Here is a 21,536-nt window from a genome sequence, read left to right as displayed (position 1 = left end):
CACCAACAAACAGTTTGCTCTCCCACTAATTATACAGCTCTGGTTTCTAGTGGAAGTTTGGAGTCCAGCATTCCTTCCAGTGGGCTCACAGTGCCAGGGATAGAAATGTGGATTTGCTGCTGCTTAGTGCAGCAGCTACAGTAAGCTCCATCAAAGGGTGGAAAAAGGGAGACATTTGCTGTCCTGATAGCCTGTGGCACTGGTGACAGCTGCATGTGGCTGTCCTGCATGTTGTGTGCTCTTGCAGAGATCAAGAGCCAGCTGCACTTAGCCCTTGGTGTGGGGAGTCCAGTTCTTAGCTCTCCTGTGAGCAGCCAGGAGGAACCAACTGGAACTCACCAACTTCAGAGTGCTTTGGTGCCAACAAACTGACAGAGTTTCAAACAACATCAGCGAGACCTGGAGGGCAGAGCTGGGCACAGACAAACCTAATGAGGTCCAACAAGGACAAGTGCAGAGTCCTGCACCTGGGGAGGGATAATAATCTGCAGCAGCACAGGCTGGGAGGTGACTGCTGGAGAGCAGCCCTGGGGAGAGGGACCTGGGGGTGCTGGGGGAGAACATCCATGGCACAACAATGTGCCCTGGGGACCAAGAGGGCCAATGGCATTAGGAGTGTGCCCAGCAGATCCAGGGAGGTTCTCCTGCCTCTACTCTGCTCTGCTGAGACCTCATTTTGAATACTGCCTTCAGTTCTGGGCTACTCAGTTGAAGAGGGACAGGGATCTGCTGGAGAGGGTCCAAGGGAGGGCTGTGAGGATGATGAGGGGACTGGAGCACTGCCTGGTGAGGAGAGGCTGAGGGCCCTGGGGCTGCTTAGTCTGGAGAAGAGAAGCCTGAGAGGGGATTGAATCAATGTTCATAACTATCTGAGGGCTGGAGGTCAGGAGGGGGGACAGGCTCTGCTCACTGCTCCTGGGATAGGACAAGCAGCAATGGATGGAAGCTGCAGCACAGGAGGTTCCAGCTCAGCACAAGAGGAACTTCTTTGCTGTGAAGCTCCCAGAGCCCTGGCACAGGCTGCCCAGAGAGGCTGTGGAGTCTCCTTCTGTGGAGCCTTTCCAGGCCTGTCTGGATGTGTTCCTGTGTGCCCTGAGCTGGATTGTGTGGTCCTGCTGTGGCAGGGGGGTTGGACTGGATGATCTCTTTGGGTCCCTTCCAACTGCTGCCATCCTGTGATTTCTCTATCCCAGTGGCTTCCCAAGTCTCTGGACCTTTAGGTTGCTGAGTAGCATAAAAATAGCAGAGAACTCAGACATGGATGCTCAGCTTCCCTCATGTCCACCACTCACCTGCTAATGAAGCAGCCTAGAAATGTTTCTATGCACCATTATTTCACAGACCAGCTGCACAACTCTGGCCACCACTATCCAGGCTGCTGCTGTGTGTGGGAAGCAGGAACACTCACTGCCATGCTACATGGATGCATCTCCAAGAATCTGATGTTCTGGGATTGGAATGGATCAAGACTAAATCCTGAAGCTTTCATTTCATTCCAGCTGCTGTTTCAGACAACTTTGTAGCATCTTAATGTGTTCATATTGAATGTTGAGCTTAGGGCCACACTCTGTTATGCAACTCTGGTGTCATTTCAGATCACTGTCTTCTTGCCAAGCACCAATCTGCTGCCTTTCAAAAGCAGTGCTGAAGGCAGTCATGAGGATAAAGGAGTTCTGCCCCCAGTAACTGCAGTGGTAAATGGCATCTTAGCTTAGAAGTGGTTTTATTCTGGAGCCAAGGGTAAGGTCCTGCATCTGGATCAGTGTAATCCCAAGCACAGCTCCAGGCTGGGTGGGGAATGGCTGAGAGCAGCCCTGAGGAACAGGCCCTGGGGGTCTGGGCTCATGCAAAGCTCCACAGGAGGCTGCAGTGGGAGTGCAGCCCAGACAGCAACCCTGTGCTGGGCTGCAGCCAGAGCAGTGTGGGCACAGGGCAAGGGAAGGGATTCTGCCCCTTGGCTCTGCTCTCCTTACACACTTCTGCAGCCCCCAGCACAAGCAGCACATGGAAGGGTTGGAGCCAGTGCAGAGGAGGCCACCAAGATGCTGAGAGGGCTGCAGCAGCTCTTCTCTAAGCACAGGCTGAGAGAGTTGGGGCTGTGCAGCCTGGAGAGGAGAAGGCTTCCAGGAGAGCTTGGAGTGGCCTTGCAGGCTGTGAAGGGGGCTGCAGGAGGGCTGGGGAGGGACTGCTGACAAGGTCTGGTAATGAGAGGAGGAGGAGGAATGGGTTTGAAGTGGCAGAGGGGAGATTGAAAGTGGCTGTTAGGAAAGGGTTGTCTTCAGTGAGGGTGGTGAGACACTGGCACATGTTGCCCAGGGAGGTTGTGGAGTACAGAATCACCCAGTGTGATCTTGATCTTTGATCACATTGAGTGCCCCTATGCCTCAGAACCTCCCTGGAGGTGTTCAAGGCCAGGCTGGATGAGACCTTGAGCAACCTGTTCTAGTGGGAGGTGTCCCTGCCTATGGCAGGGGTTGGAACTGGCTGAGCTTTGAGGTCCCTTCCAGCCTAACCCATTCTGTGATTCTATAAAGGAGGAAAACTGAAGGCAAATGGCCAATGGTGCTGTAGATGCTCATCTATCCAAGCCTCCTCACTGTGAGCAGGGACAGCTTAGTTTATTTTCTCATATTAGCATGCAAGTTTATTAAATTGCTCCATCAGCCTAATGAAAACAAGTGCTAATGCAATAAAGAGAGAAGTCTCACTTCACTGCCTCAATCAATACCAGGGAGGCTGTGGTATGCTGAGCCAGTCTGACAGCGAGCACCAAGGCTGCAAAGGAGCTAACAGCACTATGTGATTATAGCAGATTAAGAGTTGCAGATGAGAAATCTCAGTCCCAGTAGAGTCTGAGAAAACCTGTTGTGGATTTGGAAAGGAAAAAAGGCTTTTGGACAAGTCTGGAACATTCCAGTGCTTATGGATTAGAGCTGATGGGCACTGAACTTGTGTGTCCACACTACAGTCGTTGACATACAGGATGCTATGGGCATGGTGCACTGAGGGGCATCTATAATGCTACAAGGCAGAATACAAACCCATTCCTAGAGGAGGTGGCAACTCAATCATGAACTCCAGAACATTTGTCTTGTTCTGTTCTTGGAAGAGGAAGGAATTCTTAGAAAGCAGCATCAGTAATCAGCCAGGGAGAGCAGAACAAACTCAACCTACTTGAAGGAGAAGCACACTCAGGAGTGGATTTGCGTGGAGGTCCCCATCCTCTCATGTTGTATGCTGAGACATGGACATAATACCTCTGACCCTGCCGAGAGAAGGAGTTGTTCATTTAGCTGTTGGTCATCAGAGTCAGGGCTGGCTTTGCCAGGAGCTTTTGCTCTGCACCAGGAGTGTCTCACGCTCCAGAAAACAGCAGCTTTCACCCCAGCCTTTTCCCACCTCCCCTCATGACAGCTGATCAAACACTTCACACTCTCTGCCTGTTCCTTTGTGGCTTTCAGGGTATGGATCCCAGGCATGGTATGGTTAACAAGTGGAACTTGCTGCTAGAGGAAAGGCACTCTGCAGCTGTTACCCACAGGCAGGGTGCATGCCAGCAGTGTCTGCATCACTGGGGTGGCAGAGGGCAGCGAGATCCACACAAGTCGCTTGGCACTCACCGTCCTGAGACCCGTGATGGTGCACCTCAGAGACTGAAGATTGTCCATAATTATCTCACCAGCCAAAGGAGAAAAGTCTTCTGAGGAGCTCCATTCCACTAGGAAACAAACAGCAGGAGAAAACCAAATTGAGTCCCAGTCCGAGCAAAGGAATCAGAGTGCTCGAATCACTCACAGGTTAACTTCTCTCCTAGCAGTACCCCGTTCCGTGTGGATGCTAAGACTCAGGTTTAACAACAATGCTTCCCAAGGCTTCACACAGGAATGAAACCATATTTCTGTGTATGGAAAGGGAAAATATTGGTCAAAAGCTTTTAAGCAAAGAATACTTCAAAATACCCTGCTAAACACATCAGACTCAGCCAACATTTGCCCTCGGTTCAACAGTTCCCTTTTAAAGAAGAGAAGCAGTGGAGAAGAGCAGGCAGAGCATTTGGACCTGCTAAAGCCATTTGGCAGCTCAGGCATCCAAACCAACAAGAAGTGCTGCTTTGCAGTTGGATCTGCATAGGTGGGCCTGGGCAGGGAGTCCTTTTGGCTGCACAAAACTCTCATCACTGAGCCTTGGCTGATTTGCACAGCAACATCCTCCATGGGCTAGAGCTGCCTCTCGCTGGAGTCTCCTCACTGGTTTCAGTGGGTCCAAGCCTCATGCTGCTGTGGTCACTGAAACTGGAGAGCTCCACGAGGAGCTGTGTCCACTTTTGAAGTGAATGAAGTGGTGCTGGGCTGAGACATCCCTCCCAAGCCATCCTGCAGCCTATATTACAACGGGTACCTTCTGCTATCACCATACACAGAGAGCTGCTATTCCTGCTCCAAGGGCCGTGGAGTGAGCAGTCCTGCAGTCAGTACTCATCCTCAGCACTTGCAAAGATGAGTGCCTGTGTAAAACAGCATCCAACAGGCCCTGAAAACTGCTGCAGAAAAGACACAAGTGGGGAACTGATGGCTGCAGGGAGGAAAAGAGCCTCTTTTTCTTCAATCACACTGTAATAATGACAGGTACCATGACTGGAGTGAAGGCTAATCCCAGAGTCATACCTCCAGCTTTTAGTAATTGATACCTTCAGACCCAAAGCTCCCAGAACAGTGAAACTCATCTCTTAAATTATCCCACTGCAGACAGGGGGAAATGCTCTCAATTTTCTGGATTGACAGCAAAGTGGAGAGTTCAGCCCAAAGCTTTCCTTCTAAGGTTCAGAAAGCCATTTATAGAAACTTTACTTGCAGATTTAGCAGCTGGAACACCTCTGCTATGAAGACAGGCTGAGGGAGCTGAGGTTGTTCAGCCTGGAGAAGAGAAGACCTTAGAGCTGTCCTAGAGTGCCTGAAGAGATCCTCCACGGAGGCTGCAGAGAGACTTTTCCTGAGGGTGTCTAGAGACAGGACAAGGGGAATGGTTTGGAGCTGAGGCAGAGCAGGGTTAGACTGGAGCTGAGGAAGAGGTTCTTCAGTGTGAGGATGGAGCCCCCATTACAGAAGGAGGTGGAGATGCTGGAGTGTGTCCAGAGCAGGGCCAGGAGGATGCTGAGAGGCTGCAGCAGCTCTGCTGTGAGCACAGCCTGAAAGAGTTGGGGCTGTGCAGGCTGGAGCAGAGGAGGCTCCCAGGGGACCTTCTTGTGGCCTTCCAGCATCTGAAGTGGGCTACAAAAGTGCTGGGGAGGGACTTGTGAGGCTGTGAGGGAGTGGCAGGAGTGGGGGGAATGGAGCAAAGCTGGAGGTGGGGAGGAAGTTGTTGAGCAGGAGAGTGGTGAGAGGCTGGAATGGGTTGCCCAGGGAGGTGGTTGAGGCCCCATGGCTGGAGGTGTTTGAGGCCAGGCTGGCTGAGGCTGTGGTCAGGCTGCTCTAGGGTAGGGTGTCCCTGGGCACGGCAGGGAGGTTGGGGCTGGATGGTCCTTGTGGTCCTGTCCAGCCCTGACTGATTCTATGACTCTACAGTGAGTCTGGCACAGGCTGTCCAGGGAGGCTGTGGATTTAGAGAAGTGCTCCTGGTCTTTAGAGATCCCAACACACTGCCTGGAGAAATGAGCTACCTCAGTCTGCTCAGGGTTGTGATCCTGCATGTGTGCAAGCACGAGTACTGCAGGAGCAGCAGGGCACTGGTGTTAAGAGCAGCCACAGCAGGGCAGTTTGCTCTCGGTCTGAACTTGCTGAGTTCAGAGAAGGAAGCTGAGTTACCACGGGGAGAAAAGGCTGACGTTGCCTTTAAAGCCTCCTGGGGAAGAGCTGAGGAAGTGGGTTGTGAAATAATTACCCTCAGCTTTGCTCTGGTGTCCCAGCAGAAGCTGCTGCCCCAGTTCATGCTGTTGGAGAAAGCCTACGTGCAGGGCAGATGCCCTCACTGGCTCAGAATCACAGAATCCATCTGGTTGGGAGAGACCTCTAAGATTTCTGAGTCCAACCAGCCACCTGAGACCACCTCTGCCATTAAACCATGACTTGCTGGGTGGCACTGAGATCCCCTGGTCCCTTGAAGGGCAGCTAGGAGAGGAAGACTGACTTGAGTCTGTGAGCTCTTTCCCAAGGTCCTGGGGAGGGTCGTGCACTGCCTGCTCCTGGTGGTCCTTCCCAACCATAGTGATTCCTGGTGATCAGATGTTGTGCTGAGGGATTTGGTTTAGTCAAGCACTTGTCAGTGTGAAACTTAGTGATTGGACTCGATGAAGCTTTTCCAATCTGAGAAACTCTGTGATTCTGTGATTCTGCTCTCCTCATCTGGCCTCAGGTCTCCACTGGTTCTTTGGCTGAGCCTCAGTTGTGCTTCCTGCACAGCCAAGTAACACCAGGAGCCTGCAGTGGTGTTTTCATCTTCCCCTGTGCTGGCTGGGACCTGGGAAATCAAAACTGTGGGGGTGTGATTTGAGCTGGTGGCACAGGTTATGGTTGTCACTGTGATCCAGAATCTTCCAAGGCTCTTTACCTGCATACAAGGGCAGCCACCACTCAAGTTTCAAATACATATGTTTTAAAACCTGCTCTTTGGAAAATCCCTGCCCTCCCCCCCCAGTGCCAATAAAAGTTTCCATAACTGAGCAATGCCTCTTTTGGAACAGCTGTGTTGGAATAGTGCCTTCTTTGTCCCCTGCTTTCAAAGTCCTACTGAAAACATCTCTCCAGGATACACTGAAGCCTTGCTCTGTTTGACAGAATGTCATTCTCTGACTCATGATACCTGTCAGAAAGGAACTCAAAACAAATCTTGACTCTTTGGGGCTTACTTTTAATTGCAGTGAACTTTTTTTTTTTACCCCCCCCTCCCCAGTTTTACTGCTTCAGGTGAGAAGAGGATGAAATTATGATGTAATTTTAAAGGCAAACCAACTCAAGCCATTTCTCACTGAAGTTTCTAGATGCTAGAATTATAGAATCAGCCAGGCTGGAAGAGAGCTCCAAGCTCATCCAGCCCAGCCTAGCACCCAGCCCTGCCCAACCAACCAGAGCATGGCACTAAGTGCCCCAGCCAGCCTTGGCTGCAACACCTCCTGCCACGGCCACTCCACCACCTCCCTGGGCAGCCCATTCCAGTGCCAATCACTCTCTCTGACAACAACTTCCTCCTCACATCCAGACCTGCCCTGGCACAGCTTCAGGCTGTGTCCCCTTCTGCTGCTGGATGCCTGGCAGCAGAGCCCAACCCCACCTGGCTACAGCCTCCCTGCAGGCAGCTGCAGGCAGCAATGAGCTCTGCCCTGAGCCTCATCTGCTGCAGGCTGCACCCCCCCAGCTCCCTCAGCCTCTCCTCACAGGGCTGTGCTCCAGGCCCCTCCCCAGCCTTGCTGCCCTTCTCCAAACACCTTCCAGCACCTCAGCATCTCTCCTGAATAGAGGAGCCCAGAACTGGATGCAGCACTCAAGGGGTGGCCTGAGCAGTGCTGAGCAGAGGGGCAGAAGAACCTCCCTTGTCCTGCTGCCCACACTGCTCCTGAGCCAGCCCAGGATGCCATTGGCTCTGCTGCCCACCTGGGCACTGCTGCCTCCTCTCCTGCTCCTCTCTCCCAGCACCCCCAGCTAGGCTGGACTCAATGATCTCTGCCTGGCTGCTCTCAGCCACTCTGTCCCCAGCCTGTAGTGCTGCTGGGGGTTGTTGTGACCAGAGTGCAGAGCCCTGCCCTTGCCCTTGCTCAGTCACCAGTGATCCTTTGTGCAAGTCTCCAGCACGTGGAGCTTTAAGGGAGAACAACAGCCTGGCTAAGCACAGCCCCGCAGCCGCTGAACAGAGAAAGCCTCATGTATAAAACCCTGAAGCTGAAGAGGGTCCTTCATAAGAGCCTGGGAACAAGAGCTGGTCTTGTAGACTGCACCAACTGTGCTGTAAAGGACCTGCAAGCTGTTGGGTGAATTAAGGATGGAGCAAGTTCCAGTGCCGCTCCGCACACCCCAAAGGGCTGCTTTGTCGCGAGCGCTGAATGTCTGTGCTGTTGAGGCTTTCCATCTGACACTTCACGTTATGTCAGAGCAGGGGCTGGGGGTGGGGGGGGGGTGTGTGTGTAGGTGTGTGTGTGCTTAATCTATTGGTGACTCTGTGTCTTGATGAAGGTGCCCTGTATTCCAGAGCTCTCACCCGCACGACGTGTTGCTGCGGCCGCCAAGGTAAGTAGTCGTTTTTAAACAAACAGCAGTATAAACAGTTACATAAAACTCATGTAAATTGCTGGCACAGACTTTTAGACTGGCTTAAGTTATGTAACTTACTTCTGGCCAAGTAGGGCTGCTTTATTTCTTTATTTTTAAATGCTCAATTCATGCCCTTTGAAATAAAAGGGAGAAGTTTCTTCGTTGCTTTTCACCTGTCTCTTCTCCGCTCGCTGCCTTTCTGTTCTCTTGAGCGTGCATTAAACAGCTTTAAACAGAGGGGCTGACAAAGTGAAGGTACAAAACACCTCCTGCTCCCAGCCTATCACAGAGGATCACTGCTCAGAAGAGATCACAGAATCACAGAGTCAGCCAGGTTGGCAAAGCTGGAGCTAGGTCCTGCTCTGGGCAGGGGGGGTGGACACGATGACCAGCCTGGAGGTGAGGAGGAAGTTGTTGAGCAGGAGAGTGGTGAGAGGCTGGAATGGGTTGCCCAGGGAGGTGGTTGAGGCCCCATGGCTGGAGGTGTTTGAGGCCAGGCTGGGTGGGGCTGTGGTCTAGGGTAGGGTGTCCCTGCCCATGGCATGGGGGTTGGAACTGGATGATCCTTGTAGTCCCTTCCAGCCCTGACTGGTTCTATGATTCTATGATCTCTTTGGGTCCCTTCCAACCTCTGACATCCTGTGAGCCTGTGATCACCAAGTCCAACCTAGAACCCTACTCAACAAGACTCACCTTAAACCACAGCCCCAAGCACCACATCCAAACAACCCTGAAACACAGCCAGGGTGGGTGACTCCACCACCTCCCTGGGCAGCTCATTCCACTCCCTGACCACTCTCTCCATGAAAAACTTTTTCCTAATGTCCAATCTAAGCCTCCCCAGCCTCAACTTAAGGCCATTCCCCCTTGTTCTGTCTCCAGTTCCCTGTGAGCAGAGCCCAGCAGCAGCCTCATCACAATGTCTGTTCAGGTAGTTGTAGACAGCAAGGAGGTCTTCCCTCAGCCTCCTCTTCCTCAAACTAAACAGCCCCATCCAGTCCAACATTCAGTCCAACTCTCAACCCAGCCCCAAAGGGTCAGCACTAAGCATTGTCCCTAAGTGCCTGGTCCACAGGCTGCTTGAACACCTCCAGGGTTGGTGATTCCACCACTGCCCCGGGCAGACCATTCCAGTGTTTGAGAGCCCTTTCAGTGAATTTCTTAACACCCAGCCTGGACCTCCTCTGGCACAGCTTGTAACCATCTCCTCTGCTCCTGGTGCTTGACACCAAGGAGAAGAGGCTGCTCCACCCTCCCTTCAACCTCCCTTCAGGCAGTTGTAGAGAGCAATGAGGCCTCCCCTCAGCCTCCTCTTCTCCAGACTGAACTGATTCATTCAGGAAAACACCTCCTGAGTCAAGCAAACAGCCTGAGCCACAGCAGAACCTGTCACTTCTCCTGGCATTTGTTTCTGCTTGCACTGAAGTTACTGAATGCTGAGCAGAGTAATTACAGCTGCAGCTACCTGAAGGGAGGTTGCAGCCAGGTGGGGTTGGGCTCTTCTCCCAGGGACAGAACAAGAGGACACTGCCTCCGACTGCACCAGGGCAGGTTTGGGGTAGATGTTAGGAAGTTCTTCCCAGTAAGAGTGATTGGCATTGGAATGGGCTGCCTGGGGAGGTGGTGGAGTCACCGTGCCCAGAGGTGTTTAAGAGGAGGCTGCATGAGGCACTCAGTGCCATGGGTTAGTTAAGGGGAAGGGTTAGGTGCTAGGTTGGACTCAATGATCTCAGAGGTCATTTCCAACCTGGTTAGTTCTGTGCTGCTGTGAATTAGACCGAGGGAGAGCAGCTCCGGTGCTGAGTTGCTGGAGCCTACAGAGCAGTGCACTGAGCTTGCTTCTTGCATTTGCTTCTGGCTTGCTGTTGTGACTTGGACAAAGCATTTTGTCCCTATGGCTTTTAATGCAGAGCCAAGTAAGGAAGATTCCCACCCCTTCCCTTCACCTCTGCATCCAGAACCAAGGCTGGAGGACACTGTGGTCTTAGCTTGTGTTCGCAAGGGCCTCCAAACAAACAATTGCACTGCTCAATAGCTTCCTTTGAAATGTAAAGCTCAAAGAGGGCACCGACGCCAGAAATCACTTCACACTTTCCTTGCCTGCTGACCTTTACCAAATAATGTTAATAATTTACACTCGTCCTGCTTTGGCAGCTCGATTTAGGGATGCTGAACACTGCCATTCATGTGGTAAAACCAGGCTGGGAGCACCTAAACAAAAACGTACTGAAGAGAGTTGAACAGCAGTGAGCAGCAGGAGTCGACAGCTTCACCAGCTTAGATGCAGAACAATGTTTGCAGTACTTGGTCAGCTCCTCCAGGCTGCCTTGAGCCCTTTCTGGCCTGGCTTAAGAAAGGGACACATGTTTGTAGGTTTGAGTTCAGGCTCTTTTCAGGCTTCTTTTGTGTTTGGAAGTTCTCCAGAGAATGCCAGAAGAAAGAGAAGTCATGGCAGCTGCAGGGAGTCCTGACACAGATCCCAGCAGAGTGCTTCCAGGTGGAAAACCCAAATGTTTGGCACTCGGCAGCCTGTGTTTGCTCCCATGGATCTGGGTTTCTTGTGAAGAGTGTAATCCATCCACAAACCCACACTAACAGAACGTCTGGAGTGGGCTGCTCAACAAGTGTGCAGACAGGGACAATAGGAGAGGAGCCACAGCAGCCACGGCAGGGCCAGGGCAGCTTCCACTTGTTTGTTTGTTCAGGGACTCAGGCTGGGATTTACTGGATATTGCTGTGCAAACACAGAAGTTAAGAGTAGAGTCATGGCCTGGGGCTGGGATTTCTAGGTACTACTTAAATTAAAAGCTGAGCTCCTAACTGCTCTGAGTACTAATAGCCCTTCTTTATTGATGATCTGGAGCAGGGGATTGAGTCCAGCATCAGTGAGTTTGCAGAGGACACCAAGCTAGGAGCAGCTGTGGAGCTGTTGGAGGGTAGCAGAGCCCTGCAGAGGGACCTGGCCAGGCTGCATGGGTGGGCAGAGGCCAAGGGGATGAGACTGAACAAGGCCAAGGGCAGGGCTCTGCACTTTGGCCACAACAACCCCAAGCAGCACCACAGGCTGAGGACAGAGTGGCTGAGAACAGCCAGGCAGAGAGGGAGCTGGGGGTGCTGGGAGAGAGGAGCAGGAGAGGAGGCAGCAGTGCCCAGGTGGGCAGCAGAGCCAATGGCATCCTGGGCTGGCTCAGGAGCAGTGTGGGCAGCAGGACAAGGGAGGTTCTTGTGCCCCTGTGCTCAGCACTGCTCAGGCCACCCCTTGAGTGCTGTGTCCAGTTCTGGGCTCCTGAATTGCAGAGAGATGTTGAGGTGCTGGAAGGTGTTTGGAGCAGGGCAGCAAGGCTGGGGAGGGGCCTGGAGCACAGCCCTGTGAGGAGAGGCTGAGGGAGCTGGGGGGGTGCAGCCTGCAGCAGAGGAGGCTCAGGGCAGAGCTCATTGCTGCCTGCAGCTGCCTGCAGGGAGGCTGTAGCCAGGTGGGGTTGGGCTCTGCTGCCAGGCAGGCAGCAGCAGAAGAAGGGGACACAGCCTGAAGCTGTGCCAGGGCAGGTCTGGGCTGGATGTGAGGAGGAAGTTGTTGTCAGAGAGAGTGATTGGCACTGGAATGGGCTGCCCAGGGAGGTGGTGGAGTGGCCGTGGCAGGAGGTGTTGAAGCCAAGGCTGGCTGGGGCACTGAGTGCCATGGTCTGGTTGGTTGGGCAGGGCTGGGTGCTAGGTTGGGCTGGATGAGCTTGGAGCTCTCTGCCAACCTGGTTGATTCTATGATTCTTTGGGGTCTTTTCTATTATTTCCATTATTTCTGCAAACTTGGTCAAGGCTTTTTCTGCTTGACCAGTGGAAACTTCAAGAAAACTGAAGAGGAATGGAAAAGATGGAAGCAGGCAGCACTGCATCCAGCTGAGGAACAGGAAAACATCAAGAAGCATCCAAAGTAGGCCCAAGAGGAGCATCCCTGGGCTATTCCTGGAGAGCACACCTTCATTTGAAACTTCCCTGGCTCTAAATCTTCATGACACTTGTTTCAGAGAGTTTCTTTGCTAATTAACTACTTTGGCTAGAAGCTCTCTTGCAAATAAAGAGCTGTGGCTCCTTTACCTTTGGCACCAGCCAATAATAACCAGTGATGGCAAACAACCAAACAGTAAAGCCTGCAATTTATGCTCAAGAGATGAGGTCAAAGCAGACCCAAAGGCCTGATTGCCAATTCACACTCACTTATCAGCTCTGTGGGTCAGCTCCAGTCGCTGGGGCAGCACCAAGTTCAGGTTGGAGAGGCAAACTGACTGTGGTTTAGAGCCTCTATGTGTGCAAATGCTCCAGAAAACTCTGTGATGGACCAGAGAAGACTTGAGAGAAAGCAGTGACCAGGAAAACTTTGTCACAATGCCTCTGAAGACCTTCTGGTTTTCAGTCCCCAGTGAGGAAGCTTTCCCAAACACAGGAATCACCTGCCAGCTCAGGAGCCTGCTTCAGGAGTTCCCACTCTGCCACCAACTGTGTGAATTTCACCTCCTCTCCACAGTACCTGTGACCTGGAGCTGTCATGCTTGGCCACATGCAGATTGCTTTTAGTCTCTACTGATTTAGGTAAATCCAAGCAAATGTAAAAGCGAAAGCAACAGCTAAAGTCCATCAGCAGCACGATGTGAGCCTCTTGGCTTGGACACCAAAAGCAGACAAGGACAGAGCCTGTAGGTCTGGGTTTTCTCACTGCCATTCATAGAATCACAGAATCATAAAATGAACCAGGTTGGCAGAGAGCTCCAAGCTCACCCAGCCCAGCCTAGCACCCAGTCCTATCCAGTCAACCAGACCATGGCACTAAGTGCCCCAGCCAGCCTTGGCTTCAACACCTCTGGGGACAGGGACTCCACCACCTCCCTGGGCAGCCCATTCCAATGCCAATCACTCTCTCTGCCAACAACTTAGAATCATAGAATCAACCAGGTTGGAAGAGACCTCCAAGACCATCCAGTCCAACCTATCACTTCCTCCTAACATCCAGCCCAGACCTGCCCTGGCACAGCTTGAGGCTCTGTGCCCTTCTTCTGCTGCTGGCTGCCTGACAGCAGAGCCCAACCCCACCTGGCTACAGCCTCCCTGCAGGCAGCTGCAGGCAGCAATGAGCTCTGCCCTGAGCCTCCTCTGCTGCAGGCTGCACCCCCCCAGCTCCCTCAGCCTCTCCTCACAGGGCTGTGCTCCAGGCCCCTCCCCAGCCTTGCTGCCCTTCTCCCAACACCTTCCAGCACCTCAACATCTCTGTGACATAGAAAAGAAAACCTCCCTTCTCTCCACCCAGCAGAAAGCCTAGAGGGCAGCTGGGCAGGCCTGACTAACACAAAATCTTCTTCTAAAGAGGAAGCCAAACAGAAAAAAAGGTAAGAGGGGCTCAAGAGGCTCAGAAGACAGCTCAGCATGGCTATCTGGACAAGAACTTGGCATCCAAGCCTGCAGCCACATCCAAGCAGAGCAGATCAGCTCCGTTTGCTACATCAAACACCAGAGGGTTGGGCCTTTATTTTTTCTTTCCTTTCACTCTTCCTCTCTCCTCAGACATAAATAGTTCCAGGCTCTTAAATAAATTAGCTCAGCTTCAGTTATACAAGCTGTTTCATTTTGTCTCCAAAGAGGAATAGAGATGTTTGCTTTAGGATTGTAAAGACAATATAAAGGGAGATTTTTTTCCAGTGCAAAGTGATCCTTTGCAGTAGTTATGGTCAGTGCTAGGTCCTTTGGTGTTCTTTACCCCATACCTGCTCATCACAGCATTATTCTGACAGCTTCTGATGGGCAACAAGTGACCCTCTCCTCCATGCATCAGGAGGAGCTTTGCCTGTACCTATGCACCACAGAAGCAAGGTTTAAATGAGATTTACAATGCACAGACAAGATGTGCAACAAAATTCCTGAGCACTCCTGATAATTTTGCTCACCCCCTTGCTTTCCTCTGGTGTGGGTGCTGTGGGGGACACTTCAGCCCCAGAGAGGCTGATCACTGAGAGAGAGGAGCTCTTCACAGCCCTACAAGCACTTACACTCTGCTGGGACTGCTCCTCACAGTCAAGTGCTGCCTGTCTGCATTATGATGAGCAGTCAGATGCTGCCTGTCTGCATTATGAGGAGTAGCAAAGTGATGCTTGTCTGCATTATGAGGAGCAGTCAAGTGGTGCCTGTCTGGATTATGAAGCAGTCAAGTGGTGCCTATCTGGGTTATGAGAAGCAGCCAAGTGGTGCCTGTCTGCATTATGAGGAGCAGCCAAGTGGTGCCCATCTGGATTATAATGAGCAGCCAAGTGGTGTCTATCTGGATCATGAGGAGCAGCCAAGTGGTGCCTATCTGGATTATGAGGAGCAGCCAAGTGGTGTCTGTCTGGATTATGCTGCTGCTGGGATTGTTTGGGTTTTTTTTTGCATCAAGGTGGTTACAATAGTGTAGCTCTAGGATAAAAATCCACCACACACCAACAGCACAACAGTCCTGGAGGGGTTCAGCCTGGCTTCAAACCCTGGCGAGTTATTCTGTGTATTGGTGGGCAGCATTTCCATTGTGTTTTCAACTAGGTAAAACTAGAGCAGATCTTAAGTACTTCCACGTTGGGATGTGAGGTTTGGCTTCAGGGCATGATTAGCCAAGGGCTGGGCTTATTTTTGCTTCTCCATATTACAGTGATGCTTCACATCCTTCCTAAAACTGGCTGGGGTGAGGTGTCTCTGGCTTTGAATCTCTCTCTCTCTTGCATGGAGCAGATTATTACTATTATTATTGATTTATGTCATTCCTGTCTGCTTCCAGCCTCAAAACACTTTACTAAGTTACAATATACATAGGAATTATTTCACGTCAGCCACCACCACTCTGTAGCCTTCTCTGGAGGGAAGCTGAAGGGAGCCATTAGGATGGTGCCTGCAACATTAAACAACAATCCAGGAGAGGAAGTAAAGAATACTCTGGCTCCTTAAAGCAATGGCTCCACAGAATGCAGTCACTGAACTGCCATCCAGCTGGGACACCAAAGTCAATACCCATTCACCGTGTGTGGTTAAAATTAAATCTCCTAATGAAGTGAGATGGTTTTAGTGGTTGGAGAGTGAGTGCAAAGTATTATTCTCCTGTATTATTATTTGTAAGTTATACAGCTAACGAGGGAAAAGATCACACAGAGGAAAAGAACAGACAGACAACGTTCCAAACCCAGTTTCTAAATGACATTTGGGCAAATAAAGCTTTGGGAGGGGAAAAAAATAATGTTTTAAAAGAAAAGGAGATACAGGGGGGGGGAAAGGAAGGATTAAAAAAAGAAGCAAAAAAAAAGAAGGAAAAAAATGAAAAGAAAGAATAAAAAAAGAAGAAAAAATAAGGAAAAAAGAAGGTAAAGGAAGAAGAAAAAGAAGAAAAAAAAGAATTAAAAAGAATAACAAAAGAATAAAAAAGAAGTAAAAAAAGTAAAAAATTAAAAAGAAGAAAAATAAAAAGAAGGGAAAAGGAAGAAAAAAAGAAGTTAAAAACTTAAAAGGAAGAAAAAGAAGAAAAGGAAAAAGAAAGAAGGAAAAAAGAAGGAAAAAGGAAGGAAAAAAGGTTAAAAAACTTAAAAAGAAGAAAAATAAAAGGAAAAAAAAAGTTAAGAAATTTAAAAGAAGACAAATAAAAGAAGAAAAAAGGGAAAAAGAACAATAAAGAGAAGGAAAAAAGAAGAAAAAAGAAAAAAAAGGAAAAATAGAATTTTAAAAAATGGAAAAAGAAAGAAACAATAAGGAAAAAAAGTTAAAAATTTAAAAGAAGAAAAATAAAAGAAAACGGAAAAAGGAAGGAAAAAGGGAAAAAAAGTTAAAAATTTAAAAACAATAAAAATAAAAGGAAAAAAAGAAGAAGAAAAAATAATAAATGGAATTTTTTAAAGAAGGAAAAAAGGAAAAAAGAGAAGGGGGAAAAAAGGGGAAAAGAAGGAAAAAGAAAAAAGGAAAAAAGAGTCGGGAAAAAAAGGAAAAATAAGGAAAAAATAAGGAAAAAAGGAGGGAGGAGAGGGAGGAGAGGGAGGAGAGGGAGGAGAGGGAGGAGAGGGAGGAGAGGGAGGAGAGGGAGGAGAGGGAGGAGAGGGAGAAGAAGCAGCAGAAGAAGAAGCAGAAGAAGAAGCAGAAGAAGAAGAGGAAGCAGCAGAAGAAGAGGAAGCAGAAGAAGAAGAGGAAGCAGAAGAAGAAGCAGAAGAGGAAGCAGAAGAAGCAGAAGCAGAAGAAGCAGAAGAAGCAGAAGAAGCAGAAGCAGAAGAAGCAGAAGCAGCAGAAGAAGCAGCAGAAGAAGAAGCAGAAGAAGCAGCAGAAGAAGCAGCAGAAGAAGCAGCAGAAGAAGAAGCAGAAGAAGAAGAGGAAGCAGCAGAAGAAGAGGAAGCAGAAGAAGAAGAGGAAGCAGAAGAAGAAGCAGAAGAGGAAGCAGAAGAAGCAGAAGCAGAAGAAGCAGAAGAAGCAGAAGAAGCAGAAGCAGAAGAAGCAGAAGAAGCAGAAGCAGCAGAAGAAGCAGCAGAAGAAGAAGCAGAAGAAGAAGCAGAAGAAGAAGCAGAAGAAGCAGCAGAAGAAGAAGCAGAAGAAGAAGCAGAAGAACAGTTTGCAGTTTCTCACTGCTTTGAGGGAACTGAAGTGATGTCAGCTTTGATCCTCTGTTCCTCAGGTCTGAGAAGGGAAGATCATTAGCTCCTGTTAACGAGCAGGTATTCCCCAGCGCTGCTGCAAATGATCTGCATTCTAATTTGCTTAGAAAAAGAAATGGTGAAGTATTGAGGGGAAAAAAAACCCCAAAGCAACCAACCGAACCCTAACAGCTTGGATCTGGTCCTGAATTAGCGAAAGGCTTCGATGGTTTCCTGGGGTAGGAGGTTTGCCTATCTGACTCAAAGGATCCTCAGGCAGTGTTATCAAGCTCCCCTCTCAGGACCAGTAACTGGTAGCTGGCTCTAATCGTTCCTGCGAGTGACCATTTCAGAGGTTGGCTTTTACGAGCCTCTCGAAGCAGCACAAAGGCTCTCAGCCCATGGTGCAATAAACAATTCCACCACCGGCGCTTAATTAATTCCCGAAAGTCACCGAGAGGAGCTATTAATGATCTGCCTTTTTATCTCACCGTAAATATGCAAGTCCCCCGGGAGAAGGGCTTTAAAAAAGAACATTCTGGCAAACCTGTCAGCTTGATAAAGCAGGGAACGCTGAGCAGTGCGGGCCGATTGCAGAGGTGACAGCAGGGCTCCCTGCTCTGCTGAGACCTTAGCTCAGCCCCGGCTGCTGCGCTTAACACTGCACGGACGGAGCTGACATGGTGCACACCAGGCTCGACCCAAATGAGTCCACCAGAGAAAACTCCTGCAGCCTTTAGAAGATGAGTGGATATTTTGGGTGTTGTTTTTAAAATGAGAGCTACTGGGGAGTTTGCTTGGCTGTGGGAATGCCAACAGCTGTTTTAATGAGAGCGTGGACAGCATTGCAGGGCTGTTTAAAACCAGTGCGAGGCAAAGAGCAGGCTGAGGTCTGCCAGAGAACTTCAGGAGCCCGAGCATCATTTTCACAAGTAAATCAGGCAGTAGGAAGCCCTTAAATGAAATTTAGTTTCCTGGCAACCCAAGCCATTGCTGAAAATGAGGTTTAGGCTTCCACAGGGCTTCAATGGGTTTGAACATCACCCTTCCTGCAGCACTGCACAGCTGACTGGGTGTGAGAGTTATTCACCCTGCCACTGAGGCTGCTGGGAATGGAATCACTGCGATGGCTTCAGGCAGATCTGGGAAGCTGGGATTTTGTTCCTTACACTGTGAGCATTTTTAACTGGGCACAGCCAGTGCTGCCTGGAATCTCCGCCCGGGTGCAGGGGAGGAAAGATAAGAGGGAATCTGTCCTTTCCAAAAGAAACTCAAGCAGTCCTTTGGGTGCTTGTGCTTGATGCCAGTAGAGCTCTGCACCAACATGTCCCACCTTCAGAAGAGCCCCATGAGCTCTGGCACCCTCTTGATGGACTTGGGCTTTCTGAAGCTCCCGTTGAAGCACTCCTGTGACCCCACACACGTGGGAACAGCTCTAGGCTGCCCCACCACACAGCCGTCCTGGTTCTTGCTCTGTGCATGAGAACCCAAGGGTCACAGACCTCTCCAGTGACTTTGTTTCCTGTTGGGTTTCTGTCTTTGCTTCAATAATGAAACCCTCCCACTGAGTGGGAAATAACTCAGAGGCTTTTTCAGGCTCCCCATTCCTTAACCCTCCTGCCATGGGCCAAGAAGGTCCCAGCTCTTCAGAACAGTGCTTTTCAGCTCCGTGCTGGAAGGACTCAGGCTCCCACAAGAAGATGGAGGCACTGAGCACTGAGGAACTTCTTGGGCCCAACGTTTTAGAAAGCTTGGAAGTTCCTTTCAACAGGCACATTTAAAATGTCTCCATTTTTTGTTCTGGTCTTCAATAAAGCATTATAATTTTTTTTGAATGCTGGAATTTCCTGTGGGACAGAAATTCTGTTTTAAAACCATCCCTCTTCAACTGTGCTATTCAGATGGAAGCATTTTCCTATTCATTCCACTTTGCAACTGCCACTCCTAACGTACTGCTCTCTCAAGAATGATGTGGCAGCACTGGAATAGCTAATTACTTGGGCTAGATGATGCCTCTGCCAAGAGTTTCAGCTTCCAGAGGCATTCCTTTAAGGCATGGTGGTGTGGGTTTGGCATTTACAAGGATACACATGGTTTCAGGAGCCCACAGGCACCAAAAGTTAGCTTGTGTTGTGCAACTGCTCATCTCAACCCAGTCATTGAGCTGATGTCCTAACCACAAGTGAGTCAAGCAAGCTCCTTCAAAGCACTCATGGAGAAAAACTTTGGTTAATTTGTTTTGCTTTTTTCTTTTTGTTTAATAAAAAAATCTGTCTTTGGGGAATCTTTTAAGAAAGTTCCACTTCTACAGCTAATTAACTGGGGGGAGAGGTGGGGGGGAATGGATAGCTCTGACCATAACAGCACTGTGCTGTAATTTCTTGCAGAGAAATACCTTTGCCAGCCCTCCCAAGTTTGGTACATTGTTAAGGCAAGTGAAAGATGCTTAAATCCAGTACCTTTATACTTGGTCACCACAGCTGAGTTGACACTCAGAGGTTCCTGGAAGGTGACAGTGAGTGATGTACTGCTTGTTACCATGAGACAGACGTTGGTTGGCGCCTCGGGGGCTCCTGGGAGAGAAGAGAAAACATCAGCTCTTCAGCACAACAAATCCTATTCAAACAACGTTGGAGTCTTCAAAGAACCCACTGAAAATCACCCTGCAATTGTGAGCTTTGGGTTGTAGGTGTTTGTGTTCTCTGCCTTTTGAGCGTTTTAATTAGTGCCCCTGCTAACAATATCCTGCAGACACCATTTGTTTCTATCCCGGTTTTTGTCGGGGGGGGTTGTTTTTTTGGCTCCTTTGGGTTAAAAATATCTTCCTGCATATACCTAAACCAATAAAACAGATTCATGCTAATTATGTCAATGAAAAGCCCCTATAAATCTCTTGGGGTGGGGAGGAGGAGGAGAGAGAGAAAGGACAAAAACCACAAAGAGCTAATTAAACCTTTATGGTCTCGCTAAGAAACTCGAATTTATCAAATGAGAGAAAACATTTACCTGATTGTGATGCAGAGATCGCAAATGCCACAGACCTGCCAGGGCAGCAGCCCAAACTACGCCTGGCGTTTCACATCTAGCATTTCGGGGGGGGGCTTTTTTCTTTCTCCTTCTCCTTTCGGGGAGTGAGGAGGGGGTGGGGAGGGAGCGGGGTTTAAAAATAACAATAATCGGAATTCACAGAGTATCAATCAGACTCGATTCAGAAACCAGACCCCGAACGCCCTGACTTACTGCTGGGACTGATTTCAGAAGTCGCTCCATTAACTTACACTCCTGCTGCACTTCCTGTAGTTAGTCTATCTACTACAAGGAGCACTGCAGCTGCCTCGAAGGAGTCATCTCAGAATGCAACGCACCCGAGGAGACGATTTGCAAGCACATTTGTATAGGGGTGGTTGGAGAAATGCTAATGGCAACGATCGTGCTCCGCTGACCGGGATGCAGCTGAAAGATCCTCCTCGTTCAGCCCTGTTTACTCTTCTCTACGGGTCCACATTCGCGTTTGTTTGGGGTACAACTGTTTGAAGTGACCCGATCTGAGGCTGCTCTATGAAGTGCTCTCTGTGGATGCCACAGCTCAAGCTCCGCAAGTTAGATGTAAAATGCAGCTCCATTGTTTGATCAAGTGTTTGGAGCGACTCCGCTCCGCCAAGTGAATACATTAACGATCGATCAAATTACAGCAGAACAAAGGCCAATGTCCCCCTCTCTCTTCTCTCCTCCTCATCCTTTGCCAGTCATCCTTTTTCAAGCTCTGAGCACACTACATGAGTGAAGGCAAAGAGAAATAAGCAGCATCGTTAAGTCCTGACGGAGCTCTCAGCACCTTTACGCAGCCCGCTCCTGCCGGAGCCGCCTGCTCGCTGCTCTCAGATAGTTTGGTCCTGCCTTGTTCCAGCCTCATTTGCCTTCTCATTTTTGGCAGGGCCATTTAGTTGTACTCCTCATTTCCCCCACCCTGCCCGGGCTCCAGCGCAGTGCTGCGCGGATGGGTTAGCGAGAGCGGCTCTGCCCAGCGGAGTGCTCCCAGCGGGAGCTGGCTGCGGCCGCGCAGCTTCTCCTACTTACTGGCGTGCTCGTAGCCTGCCTGCATGCGTCTGTACAGCCTGGACCTCCACTCCCACGCCTTCAGCTGCTTCTCCTTCTCCGTGTTGTCTGTCCCAGGGTCTTCGTTCATCACTTGTGCAGTCAGTTCCCGGACTCGCTGCTCGGCTTCCTGCACCAGTGTGCTCAGGTGCACTGACCTGCTCTCCATGCTCACGACTGCCAAGGGAAGGGGAGAGCGATTGGTGTCCCTCAGGGGTCACTGCTGCCACCAGTGAGCTTAACATCTCTGCCACTGACATGGGCAGAGCAACGGAGTGCACCTTCAGCAAGTCTGCAGATGGCACCAAGCTGTGTGGCACAGTGGACTTGCTAGAGGGCAGGGATCCATCCAGAGGGAGCTGGACAGGCTGCAGAGCTGTGCCCAGGCCAACCTCAGGGCATTCAGCAAGGCCAAGGGTAAGGCAATGCCAAGCACAGCTGCAGGCTGGGTGGGGAATGGCTGAGAGCAGCCCTGAGGAACAGGCCCTGGGGGTCTGGGCTGATGCAAAGCTCCACAGGAGCCTGCAGTGGGAGTGCAGCCCAGACACAACCCTGTGCTGGGCTGCAGCCAGAGCAGTGTGGGCACAGG

At 50.3% G+C, this 21,536-nt stretch overlaps 1 protein-coding gene across 5 annotated transcripts in view; it reads right to left on the bottom strand.

Moving 5' to 3' along the window:
• Positions 1 to 21,536, bottom strand: part of ANKFN1 (ankyrin repeat and fibronectin type III domain containing 1) — an 80,680-nt gene that overhangs the window by 41,046 nt on the left and 18,098 nt on the right. For 4 of the 5 annotated variants that reach the window (XM_064150515.1, XM_064150516.1, XM_064150517.1 and 1 more), the window contains 4 exons: positions 20,930 to 21,124; positions 19,312 to 19,425; positions 3,621 to 3,718; positions 3,175 to 3,265 (listed from right to left, as the gene is read on the bottom strand). In XM_064150515.1, the coding sequence (XP_064006585.1) occupies positions 3,175 to 3,265; positions 3,621 to 3,718; positions 19,312 to 19,425; positions 20,930 to 21,124 (498 nt within the window). Of the gene's footprint in view, positions 1 to 3,174; positions 3,266 to 3,620; positions 3,719 to 19,311; positions 19,426 to 20,130; positions 20,265 to 20,929; positions 21,125 to 21,536 lie in introns of those variants that run through there. The other variant, XM_064150519.1, reaches the window with a different exon arrangement.

This window comes from Pogoniulus pusillus, chromosome 11 (genome assembly GCF_015220805.1).
Source record: "Pogoniulus pusillus isolate bPogPus1 chromosome 11, bPogPus1.pri, whole genome shotgun sequence".
In the NCBI taxonomy this organism is placed as follows: domain Eukaryota; kingdom Metazoa; phylum Chordata; class Aves; order Piciformes; family Lybiidae; genus Pogoniulus; species Pogoniulus pusillus.
The sequence above is the reverse complement of the archived record's forward strand: the minus strand, read 5'-3'. Positions and strand labels throughout refer to the sequence as shown.